This window comes from Lissotriton vulgaris, chromosome 3_1 (assembly GCF_964263255.1).
Source record: "Lissotriton vulgaris chromosome 3_1, aLisVul1.2, whole genome shotgun sequence".
Classification (NCBI taxonomy): Eukaryota; Metazoa; Chordata; class Amphibia; order Caudata; family Salamandridae; genus Lissotriton; species Lissotriton vulgaris.
Genome location: NC_141689.1, coordinates 697849030 through 697862077, shown reverse-complemented (window position 1 = coordinate 697862077; position 13048 = coordinate 697849030). Strand labels below are relative to the sequence as shown.

The following is a 13048-nucleotide window of genomic DNA, read 5'->3' as shown; positions in this document are numbered from 1 at the left end:
CAACATCCCTGAACTCGACTGCTGGGTGTTCTAACCTGCCAAGAGGTGCCAACTCCAGTTCTGGGCCACTATAGACATTTGCTGGGCTGCAAACCTCAAGAAAAGGATTGCCGAAGCAGTCCATGACACCGTTGCCAGCACCGACGCTGGGGTAACCGCTCGTTGAGTGAGCGCGTACTGGGAGCAAACTACCAAGCCAATTCTTATACTGGGACCAAACTACCAAGCCAATTCTTATACTGGGATCAAACTACCGAGCCAATTCTTATACTGGGAGCAAACTACCAAGCCAATTCTTATACTGGGATCAAACTACCAAGCCAATTCTTATACTGGGAAGACTACCAAGCCGATTCTTATACTGGGAGTTGAGTGAGCGCAGCACTGATCTAGACGGCAACGCAACCCCAAAGCCAACCCCATATTGACTCCAACATCCTCACCAAGGCCACTGCCGACAGCTGGACCGAGGGCAGCACTCCTGGAGTGCACGAACCACTGCCCCGATGCTCATCGACGCCAGAGCCTTCCTCACACCATTGCGGAGTCGATAACTGGCGTGGGTGACTTCCCAAAATTATTGACACCGAACCATTGTATGGATTGGACGCCTTGCCTCCGGTGCACAGCCCGGATTCGACGCCTTACCTCCCCTATATGGACTAGATACCTCGCATCCCCTGTGGGAGTAGGGAACAGGCGCCGACTCAGCCCATCGACGCCTGACCTCCTTGACGAGATGCAACATCTTAAGACTTCCTCATTTTGCAAGGTACTGTTTTGGAGGTCTGTGTGACTCCTAGGTTGACCCACACACCTCATGGTCAGCACCCTACAGTGGATGTGTATCTGTCACTAAGTTGAGATAGCCCAGTTGGAGCTATTGTGTTCAAGAACTATATTTTTGCGTTAAACTTTTAAAAGAGATATTTTGAGATATGTTTGTTGGATTTTTGTTGTTTTGGTCTTGTTTGGTTTAGATAAAAAAAATTATTTTTCTAAACCAGTGAGGTGTCCATTTGTAGTGTTTTCACTGTGTTTCTGCATGTTATGTACAAATACTTTACACATTGCCACTGAGATGACTGCTCGTGCCAAGCTACCAAGTTTTTGAGCAGGGGTTATCTGGGTTTGTAAAATCCTTATTCTGACTAGAAGGAAGGGTCCGTACTTGAACAGGGTGCACAGCACAGTGCCAACTAGAGACCCTCATTTCTAACAGTAACCTAAGGTTCTTTATGAGTTATAGGCTCTCCTTATGCGTCCTTCTGGGGACAGACCTCCTTGGTACCAATCACGACTCCAGAGGCTTGGGAGCACGGATTGGGTCGAAGACTCAGTCTCTCAGCATGCACCATGGCATGCCAGGCAAGTTCATTTGCGAATAGTAAACCTGTAAAGTATCCAAAATGTAGATTCTTCTATATTTTCCTCTGTTGTTCCGCAAATGGGCAAGGGACAGAGTACACTCTCATGCCACTGATCAGCGTTGCCTATACACACATAAAAAATTAGAACAATTCACAGTAGTGTACAGTAATGTCACACAATTCACGTAGAAGCCAAGGGCTGCAGAACAAAATGCCAGATTTTCTCGCACAGGTGCTTTGAGCGGTTTAATATTTCCACAACCAGCCGACACGTGTTTCGTCGCGTGGGAACAGTGTCACTGCGACTCCTCAGGGCTGTTCTGGCGGTCAACTTGCTATTAGGTCGCTCTACCGGTGATACTTCTGGCCCGGCAGGGCCTGTGACTATGTCGAAAAAGATCTGTTTACATCCGTATTCGCGTATCAAAGAAAGTTACCTCCAGGTATAATGGGCTTCAATATGCAATTCACGTATACTGTATTGCGTCCGGGCGTATATCAATGGTAAGAAAGGGCTTAGATTCGGCACGAGAGGATGCAAAAACCCGGGAGAGGAATCCAAAAGGGCTCCCACTAACGTGTGTAAGCAGAACGTGGTCCCGGTATCTCTTAAGAATAATCAGGCACTCTAATGCCAACCATGGCCTCAGGGCTTGCTCGGTAACATGAGTGTGGTCAGGACTCAATCTTGCAGCATGCACCACCAATGGCATGGCAAATCTTTCGTTGGGGACCAGCTGGGTACTTGAAAAGCAGTCTCTTTCAGCCCTTTATGTCTTGTGGCTTCACCGGGCGATAGACTACTACCACTTGGAGTCATTCAGAAGTCTTTTGGCAAAATGGGAGATGGCTCAGACCCTGGGTTCTCTCTCATGCACTCAGCAACAGGCTCAGCCCTCTTGGTGAAATCCTGGGGTGCAGTCCTTGTTGCAGCCTGTCTTTGTGTAGTACGACGACTCAGCAGGAGCAGTCCTTCTTCTGTATTTCATGATTTCAGCAGTGAACGGAGTTCTCTAGGCAGAGTTGCCAATGTTTTCCTTTATACAAGCGTGTTGGAAGGGGGGGGGACTCCCTAGCCAATAGGACTACCGCTCCCCTGGGAAATATCACCCACCTGTGTCTGCTTTCCGAGAACCGTGACAACAAATTAACCCACAGTGCACTATTCTGCCCATTGCCAACATTGCCAGACCCTTCTTTCCCCATGTGGACCTCCATTGCCCAGCCAAGAGGTGTGGCTGCCTGAGGACTACAGACCCACTTCAGGGTAACTCCTATTCTAAGAAATGTGCCTCCAGGCTGGAAGGGCAACAAAGGAAAAGGTGCAGGCATTGTCACAGGCTCATTGACATCTGTTCCTGCAGGGACAATCTGCCTTTGAAGTATAATTAGCCCATTGGCCACTTTGATAGCCGTCCTGCTACAGGAGATGAAAACTGCTCCCAGCAGATGGCTCTTTTTTTCTTAGTTACTGAGAACACTTGACACCTACTCAGAGGACACGCCCGACAGCTGTAAACTGCTGGGCCAATCAGGAAATGCTACCACTGTACCTTAGGCAACTTAGAAAAGTAACTCTCCTGAATCTACTTTTCTAAAATACTTAAGTCAAGTCAGAGCTTGCCAATACGTTGGATTTAATGCACCGAATAATAATACAAGCTGAAATACCCTTCTGGCTAGCTCCATTGTAATGTTACACTTTCTTTAATAGAATTCTTTATTTAATAGAATTGATACAAGTAACCCAATTTTTTTCAATGGGGCTACAAGATTTCCAACAGGGAAAACCGACTTCGGTTATTTTCCACTACCAAAGCATGTAAAACACTCCTTATACACGACCTGCTATTTAGAACCATATGCCCTACCCTCTGGACACTTCACGTGGACTTTAAGAATGACTTACAGGTAATAAATAGGGAGGTTTGGGCCTGTCAAAAGGGTTAGTTTGACAGGTGGAATTTGACAGGCCTTCCTTCCACTGCCATGTTCTCATTTGCCACTGCATTGGTGCACACTTTAGTGCACTACCTTACACTAGTGACACTTTAACCTGCAGACCCCTGGTGCTCTGAGTACCATACACTGGGGACACACAAGCACGTTAAACTTTCCAATTAGGATTTCCAATTGGGATATCTTTTAACTTGCGAGCATCAACTATTTGCTTCCCATTTTAGTGATAGAATAAATATTTCTGCATTCCACAAAAGACACCTTAACTTACAGGCCCTAGGTACCCAGAGTACCTTTTACTAGGGACGTACATGTAAATTAGCCTTGCAAATCAGGGATTAGCCAATTTGTATCCACTGGTATCCACTTTTAGGGGTCATGGAATCTGCACTAGGTACTAGATGTCAGAGCGCCAGTTTGTAGAGTTATTACACCAGTACCTAAGGTCGTCAAAAAGTGGGGTCAAAAAGTGGGGGTGAACCTTCAAGAAGCCATTTCAGTACATTAAAACTTGCATGCCAAGATCAGCATCTTACATATGAAATGTTATCGCTTCTTACCCCCCTCTTGTCACAACACCTCTTTCAGAGCACCTCAGAAGGGTTAGCTCTAAAGTTCTACCTCTAAACGCCACTCTACAATTTCTTTTGTTCAAGGTATGTTTGCCCACTTCTAGTATTCAGAACAATTGCACTCATGCATGTGATCACTAAAAACACTGAAACTTTAAAACCATAATGTTAGTGAGGAGCACATCTTCAACACATTGGGAGAGCCTCTTCATTGCTCCATCATCTGTCACCGAACACTTATATGACAGTTGTTAGTAAATCAATAACCATGAGTAACCTACATCTCCAGGCATCTATATCGGCCTTATAGTCGGTGGAGCTCCCTCTTTCCTGTGCAGCCCCATCACCCTCAAGGTCATCCAGAGATAACGCTGAGTTCGCTTGCAGGGCTCAGATCTTGGGGCCTCATCTTTCATTACAGTGGCTTTAATTTCCTGGCAGCTTGGGGATCAAGAAATATAAGCATCTTTTCTTTCTGCGTTATTTCAGTCTGGATAGGTATTACAAAGCATATTTTAGGCAAAGATGTTCTAGGTTCTTCTTTTCATTAAAGCTGGCTCTCCTTGCTGGACTGCAATAGTGAAATCAGGAACGCTTGAGAGGGATATGCATTCGTATACTTGGGTCTTTTTGTTCCCTAGCAATGCACATCACTGTCCCAGTAGTTCAAGATACATGCAATACAGGCCAGTGGTTGCTGCACCCACTCCACAATGAAGAGAGTCAACAATTGCACAACTTGTTGTGCAACAAACTGTATCAAAGACATCAGTGATGGGCTTTTACACATACATTTCAATTTTTCCTGTATTTGCAAACTCTTCTTTTCCAATTATGAGCATTTTCAACGTGAGTGTGCTGCCCAATCTCTGCTTTTTGCGTGGATCACCTCTAGTACTTTCTTCATTCTGAGAAGTTTTTCTCCCCGGCACTTGAATCGTCATCAATGTCTGAGATGCTTCATTCAGTCAAGCCCATTCATTCCCTGGTTTGACAATTCGGTCTATCATATTTGTCAAAGTGCATATTTTGTTGTAGACCTTCCACAAGCCATTATGAAAATCTAATAAAAGAGCCTTGGCCCACCCATGTACTGGGATTTCTTCTTGCCATCACAGTAATCAACTGTTCTATTTTGAAATTCCAAGGGCCTGCAAAGGTCAAAATACAGTTTTGTTAGCTTTTTGCCAGCTGTCAATGGCATAGGGGTAACCAACACAAACAATCAGCACAACAATAGGGCTGAGCATGCCTGCCTCCATTTATTGCCTCACTTACAAGACACACAAGTCACCCTGCACTTACCAAGCAGGGTGTTAAGTGTAGCCGGCTTCCCTAAAAAGATACCACAGGTGAGCTTAAGTCTAGCATAACAGAACAACAGTGGTAAATCATGCATCTCAGTACCTGCACAGGATCCAGTGCTCAAAAGGAACACAATGTGCTGTCTTTTCCTGTTCAAGACCCAATATTGGGTCTTGAACAGGAAACAGTTGACAAATGTTATAATTTTCCCCAAGTTCGGAAAGTTGCCCATAGTGGTAATGTCGTGTAGTTCCTACCAATCCGCAGGACCTGCGCATTGTTTGGACAAGAGCTTGGTGTCTAGACTGATTACGGACACCCCCGGAGGACATGTTGGCCTATAGACCAGCTATCTCACAGTGCCGCTGTAAGCCTCCCTAACCTATCAGGGAGCGAATGGTTTCTGGTAACCACTGAATATGACAACCCTGTCCCCTCAGGGAATGTGGAAACAGTATAGAATATTTCACTCAGTCACTCATGCTCGATTATTCTTAGAGGAATATATAGAGAATACACAGTGGGACGTTTTCAATCAATGTATTGAACCAACGTTATTTTTACATAAAATGCATGTGCTGCAATGATTAGGAGACAGAAGCAGATAAACCTGAATACAGGCACCAAAAGCGTAAATAGTAGGTAGAGTTCTACAATGGTGCTGAAAACAATGTATATATGTAAGCATATAAAACAAAGCAACAATTGGGCGTACGCCTACAATGTAAACCCCATTGAAAGTGTATTTAGAGTGTGTGTAGTTGTAGAGCCAAGAATACCCCCAAGGGATGATCAAATCCCATTACCTGATGGGATAGACTGAAGGGCCCCATCTTGGACACAAACTGGACACCACTCACAAGATGTCAGACCGCTGCATGGTGATTTCTCAGCACGTAAGGACAGTCTGTGTCAGCGGATACCCCTCCTCTACTAATCTATAGGGATGCTAATCTTTTATGATAGCAAGCAGCCTTGCGATGTGCGTATAGATTAGGGATGTTAGGATATGTAGATAGCCCTGTCGCCCTGTGGATGACGATAGTGATGACATTTGTACATTGTGCAAAACGAGACCTTGTACAAGATGTTCAGGGCATTGTGATAATGTTGTGCAAAGCTAAATGTGTAAACAAGTTTCGTTTCAGGGAAACTTATCCAACATTGTCGTGCACGCAAATATGTGCAAAAGGTCACAGCTGAAAATTTTATTTGCGAGGACAACATTAGAAATAAGCTGCTTCGCTACGTGGGCCTAACTCAGGAATATAACAGTTAGTGGCAAGCAAGTAGGTAGGCAGATTTGGGTTTCAATACTTTGCGTTACTTATACCTAACCCACACCCACTTCACACAGTCCATCTATAGTTATGGCTCTTTTGATCATTATCACAGTGTGGTCCACCGACATCTCACACCCAGGGTCTCTGCTGCTCTGGTCAATGCCCTCGCAGCTCAGTGAGCTCACCAGTCTAAGATCCCCCTATTGACAGAGGGAAGGGTAGACTGTGCCCTGCCGATCTCGCTCTACATTACTCGTCAGTTGCACAGTGAGCCTCAGATGGCCAGGGCCCACCTAGTGGCTCCACATCTGTCAGCTCTTCTCCTGCAGCCACTGGGCTCCGCAGACCTCTGGTATACCGCACGCCCTCAGTTATTCCATCATCTGGGTCCATCCCCTTCTACTCTAATGTCACTAGGACCCTGAACAGTCCAAACTAACGGCATCACACAAGCACAAAGCTGTCTGCCCACTGACCTTAATCAGGCTCAGTGGTGGGTAAACAATATCTCCAAGCAAACAGCACAATGGGCCTGAAATGAACTGCATTGTTTTAGATGCTAGGAGCCAATCTATATAAAGGATTATGATGGATTTTGCGTTGAAGGTCTCAGAACTAAAAGCTTAAAACATATAAATAGAAAAGGAAAATCAAGGAAGTGAAACTACAGATCAGTTTCAAGAATGTTATATTTTCGTTTACCCGATCAGAAAAAAGGTGGGATGGGACAGATTTTTGAACGACTGAGAACTAGGTGCAATATTACTGTCAAGTGCAGGCTGTGCCAACGGAATTTGAGCAAAGTTGAAACATTACCAACACACTACACCAGATCTGGTCTCAAGGTGCTGCTTTCAATCTCAGAAGCCCAGAATAACAAGAAGAGTCACTACTTCCGTGTCTGAAGTATGATGAGCACACCTATTGAAAGGCTCTTTCCCAAGAGATGGCACTTTACAAGTGAAGGAAGAAAAGAAAGTATTACCATGCAATGAATTATCCATTATTAAAATACAACAATGCCTTCCCCTTTTGCAACTGATGAGACAGGTTCACATCAAGAAACACAAAACACTTATCTAAGGGGTCCACACTCCAATGCCGCTCTAGTCCACAACTCGCAGTTCCTTCACTACAACATACAGTTATTCTTTCAGATGGACCAGACAGAAGACAGCTGTGGTACACCAATATTATGAATGCACTCACCATTGAAGTAACAGATCTGGCATCCTCTTCATAGTTCACCACAGGAGGGGAATCATTCGCATCAGTGTCTTGCACCTTGCGTTCAAGGAGCTCTTTCTGGGCAGACAGCTTGGCCTCAGTGCATCGCAGCTGCTGAACAGTCTGGCGGAGTTCCTCCAAAACCTGCTTCTGACTTAGCAAAAGCACAACACTAGAAAATAGAAGAACAAACATTGGTTTCTAATCAACATAAATGAAGATGATTTTTAAGATTTACTATAACTTGGGCAGCCTTGATTTGTATTTTTGTTTGTTATGCAATTAGAATTGTGTATTGACATGAGCGGTCAGAATTTATGACAGTTATTGAAGAAAACTAATTCTATTACAAAAGGAAGCTATACACCCCTTCCAGTATAGAAAGTGAGAATGCATGATGATTTAATAACAGATCATTTGTCCATTCACTGGCTTAAAACTTGTAAGTAAATCCATCCCTCTACATTACCCACAGATTCATCCGAAGTTAACTAGGACTAGGCTTCTAGAACAATAGAGAATAGATTAGCTGGGGTGGCTTTAAGGGGTTTCTACTTCAATATGTCATGGGGAAAGGCAACAACACCAGTAAGGTGCAGTTGATTGCATATTTCAGCACAAATGACCGTCTATTTAGATCCAATAAGGCTTTTTATTTTTGATGTCCAAAATACCTCCAATTTAATTTTCCTCATTCAAGACTCTGAAGTACAAGCTGAAGTATAGATAAACTATCCTAACTGCAAATTACTTTACTGGGCAGAATCACTCGCCATTATAGCTGCGCTCAACACGAGTCAAAAATGAGTCCTGTCGCCTACAATGCATCTGCTGGTAGGTGCCACATTACGTGAGCAGCTGTTTCTCGCCGGGCACTTCGATCCAGCCTCATATCTATTTCAAATGGCTCCCATACCGCTTTTTCCTGTGAATATCCTTAGGCATGTGTATCATTCCACCTATGCCTTTTATCAACCTACATAGGACTAGGCCTCAGCCTCTTCAGCACTACCCTGAGGACCATGCCCCAAGGGACTATGCTCCAAGGGACTATCCTTCAGGCCTTCACTAGGAATTCCATTCCCCTGGGATGTTCCCTCTGATTTGCGCATTACTCAGTAGTTCCAATATCCCTTGGTTTGGAGCTTTTCCTATTAAGACAGTGTTCGTTCACTGTTAATACCAAGACTCCCCTGATCCCCCTATGTTTTTAGGGCCCTGAAGAAGGTGCAACCTCATCTGTGGATCATCACCGAAACGTGTGTCCGCGCACACTGTGGAGACCACCAAGATGGAACCGCTATATATTACATCTGATGTACTAATAAATCAAAAAGTCATTTAGAAGTTGTTCTGGACACTTACTTCATCAAGTCTTATTTCTATTAAACAGTGACATTTAGTATAATCATTGCTTGTTATAGATACTCTACAAAGATACTGAGCCTGACCTACTCCCATATAAGCGGACATGACATTATAAGGCTTTGTTCTGTACACTATAGAGGGATGGTCTTCCCAGATTTCTATGCATCTTTGGTTGCTTTTAGAATGTGTTAACTGTATGTGGTATAAATGTGGTATGTGTGGAAGTTGGTGATAAGAGATGTTAATATTTCTTGTCTTGGTGTCGCTTTTGTATATTGTATTGCTTTGATGTATGTAGAAATACTCGTTGGTGTGATTACACAGCATTAAGTTTCTACCAGTTGATACCCATAATAAAGGAGAATGTATCTTTTCTGTTGTTTCATTGTTTAATACCAGTGTTTATTGTACGATTGTTTTCCAATATATGGGCATTTACGTTATCCGTGTACGCAATCAGTGCAGTGTTTCTTGGCTCATTTGTGACTCATATTGAGCGCAGCTATGACGGCCCAGTAAAGTAGTTTGCAGGCCGGAGAGTTTATTTACACTTCAGTGTGCCATTTCCCCTGATACATCCGCTTACCTATCCTTACCTCAGGGCCCTCTCTTTTTTGTATTTTGCGTATTCTCAAGTACAAGCTACCAGAAGGGGTTTGGAATCTGAAGGAGCCGGAGTGAGGGCTTACTAAGGAAGGGTGACATTTAAAGGTCACTTCGCCTTAGCGAGGGCACGTAAAGTTTACCGACTTTGCCCGATTCTGCCCAGGGTGAAGTTACATCTTCTTGCAGCAGGAAATCCTGAGGTATTGTGCCCGGCTGCAATCCTTCACACATACGTATGCGGTGGAGGGAGGCAGAGTAGAGAATGCGGCTCTTTGTGATGTGGGAACCACTGAAAGAAGCAGCTTGGGGGGAGTCCATATGGCAGTCCATTTCTCCCCATTGGCACTATACGCTGCAGTGGTAAAGATTTCCTTCTGAAACAAGGGGTCACTGATGCTGCTCTCCATTTCAAAGTTAATGAGCTTTCCACTTCGCAAATTAAAAAGATAACTAACTTTATAAATTAATACAATTGTGAATTCACAACTCTGTATGCAGCCGCTTCTTACCCACTCTACCATTATCATATAAGATCTTGCCTGCATCATGTAGGGATTGCTCCAACATTAGAGGATCACTACCCTAACCCCTTTACATTATTCTCTAGGACTTTAACAAATATGCTTACTCAGACTTTTTTTCACAGGTTTTAGAGGCTTCTTCAATTTTTTTTTCCAGCTCTGTCATAAGCTCCTCTTTGGTCAGAAGTGTTTGCTGCGTCTGAGTCAGTTCTTCTGCTGCGGTCTTCAACCTGAAACACATATGTTGACTGACTTGTTCAGACTATGCATCTTGACAACATATAAGAAATACATATACTCTTGAGCAGAAATCTAGCCATCCCTGAAATATACACATTATACATGTTTTGATCAAAACATTATTTAAAACAGAATTACTCTTCAGGACAAAATCTTCACATGATTACTTGATAAAAACATAAGTTCTCCTAATTTTTTTTTTTACTGTGCGTCTGCTTTTTACTCACTTCACATGTTAACTGTCAAAATCACAAAAGGCACCTCTCTCCTAGGGCTTCAACATCTGCATTTGAGTGGATGGAAAGAGACTCAGAGCAGACACCAACTAAAAACATTAGCAGTAGTATCATATTTAAAACATTGCAATTTTTATATACTAGCTCCTGCCTTAACAGTTGTGGCGCTAATTGCAATAAATAAGAGGCCCTACTCCCATCAAACCTCTCAGAACAGTCTTCCAATTACCATTATTATTTGCTTTGCTTTGCTTTCCTCTACAAATATGCAGAGCAAATTACATCAAATTCCTAATCTGGGCTCCTAAGAATGCAATAAAAGAAGCAAGGGCACAATGAATGAATGACAACATGAATGGTGGTGTTTTGTGAAGTGGACAGCTACTCAAAGAGTGTCCTGGCGCAATGCACAATAATACACACCAAAACACAGAAGCCCTAAATGGTGGAAAAGAAGAGACAAGTTTTCAATTCCCTTCGGAAGACGTCCTGCGGGGGAAGCATCCGAAGATCACGCAGAAGCGGATTACAAGCTTTGGCTGTTAAAAACAAAAATTATTTATTTCCCTTTTTCAAAAGCTGAATCCAAGGCACTACCAACAAAGCGGCCGAAGCAGAACACAGCACTCTAGAGGGGCAGGAGGACAAGAACTTACTTGCGAAATAGTATGGACTGACCTGAAACGCTGCCCAATGAATCAACAAAATGTATTTGAATAAAACCTATCTCCTAATAGGCAACCAATGTAAGGAATTTCAAATAGGAGGTGTAGATGTCCAACTAGGCAGATGCAGAATGAGCCGGGCAGCAGCCTTGAACCAACTTAAGACGCCCTAGCAGTGCTTCACATACCACAAGATTAAAGGCATTGGAGTAGTCCAGCCACAATGTAATTAGCGCATGGATCACAGTCCTCCTACAATGCAGAGGTAGGAGATCAAGAATATTCTAACAGTACGGAACAACCCAAAAACTGACCCATCAACGCAGAAATCTGGAGGACGTCGGGAAAATAAAAATACCTTTCAGGAACAGCTACCTTCAAAACTGGCCACAATGCAGATGTCTCCCTTATAGCTAAACCCGGTTTCTCAGATTGGTCTCCCACCATTTCTGACCAACGAGTATATCTGAAGGATTCTTTATTTTGCTCTAAAAAGATGACCCAAAGTAGCACAAAGATAGGAACAGTTGTGCTGTATAGAGACATTTGGCACTGCTACAAAAATTGAAGATTCAATGTTGTCCTCGTGTGAAATGACAACCATCAATTGAACTCAATCAATATTTTTCTTTTTTTACACCGGATATATCGACAACCATAACCAAATTTCAACTTCAAGTTAAACACTCATGGATCAGACTAAAATAAAACGTAACTATAAAAAGCAACACTATCTTTAATTTGCATTAGGAAAAAAGGCAAATTATATAGTATAATAAATCTGTAAATCATACAGACTAATTCAATAAGCGTACAACTAAAACACTCCAAAGCAAACATATTAAAGCTAATAACTTAGCATGAAAATACATTGAAGACCTCAACCCCTGGTAATACCAAACAATCCTGAAGAACTGAACATGCAAAGTTACCATGGCTTTTTGTTTTTGTTTTTTTAACGTTGTATTTGAAAGTTTTTACAAAAGCTTGTCCAACATGCAAACATTGAAGTGATACCTGGATTTTCCTTCTCCGTACCCTCCCTCTCACCTGGTGGTTATATAGTTTGAATTCGTGCAGCTCTGAACAGGATACATGTCTCTTTACAGAATGTCATACTGGAGTGGTTTGGTTCCTGGTATGCTTATACATGGATGGCTTTACCCGTTCTCGTGTCTGAACGTCTTTTGGTGTGTTTCTACGGTGCCTCCTGTCTCCTATTCCTCAATGGACCGCCCTCTCCATCTTTTCTCAAATATTTTGGATCACCCATGCCCTTAGTATATTATTTTTTCCCTGGCGTAGCATATATTAATTTCACATTCCCAGTCTTGCAGTCGTGGGTCTACTGCTCTTCCCCATTTATGTGCAATTTCCCGTTTCACCAGTAGGAATCAGAAGTTACATAAGGATTTCTTGTAGGATGTAAAATCTGAATCCCCCCCATATCCCCAATAGTATCAGTGGGGCGTAGTTTTCAAAGTGTGTCCCTATAGCTTCTTCAAGTCTGGCATTTACCCTCTCCCAGAATAGTTCTATCATGGGGCAATCCTACAGTGTGTGAAAGAAGGAGCCCCGCTGTCTGCAGGCTCGCAGGCAGGTTTTGTCTGAGATTTTTGCCTATTTTATGTAAGAGTACCCCATGTGTGGTATACTCTTTGTAGCACTTTAAGCTGGATCAGACGAAACCATGACT

General features: G+C 43.1%; 1 protein-coding gene across 1 annotated transcript in view; it reads right to left on the bottom strand.

Annotated features, from left to right (window-relative positions):
- Positions 1-13048, bottom strand: part of FER (FER tyrosine kinase) — a 1097899-nt gene that overhangs the window by 747581 nt on the left and 337270 nt on the right. Inside the window, exons 8-9 of the mRNA XM_086961004.1 lie at positions 10319-10441; positions 7699-7888 (exon numbers count right to left, since the gene is read on the bottom strand). Of these exons, the coding sequence (XP_086817130.1) occupies positions 7699-7888; positions 10319-10441 (313 nt within the window). The remainder of the gene's footprint in view (positions 1-7698; positions 7889-10318; positions 10442-13048) is intronic.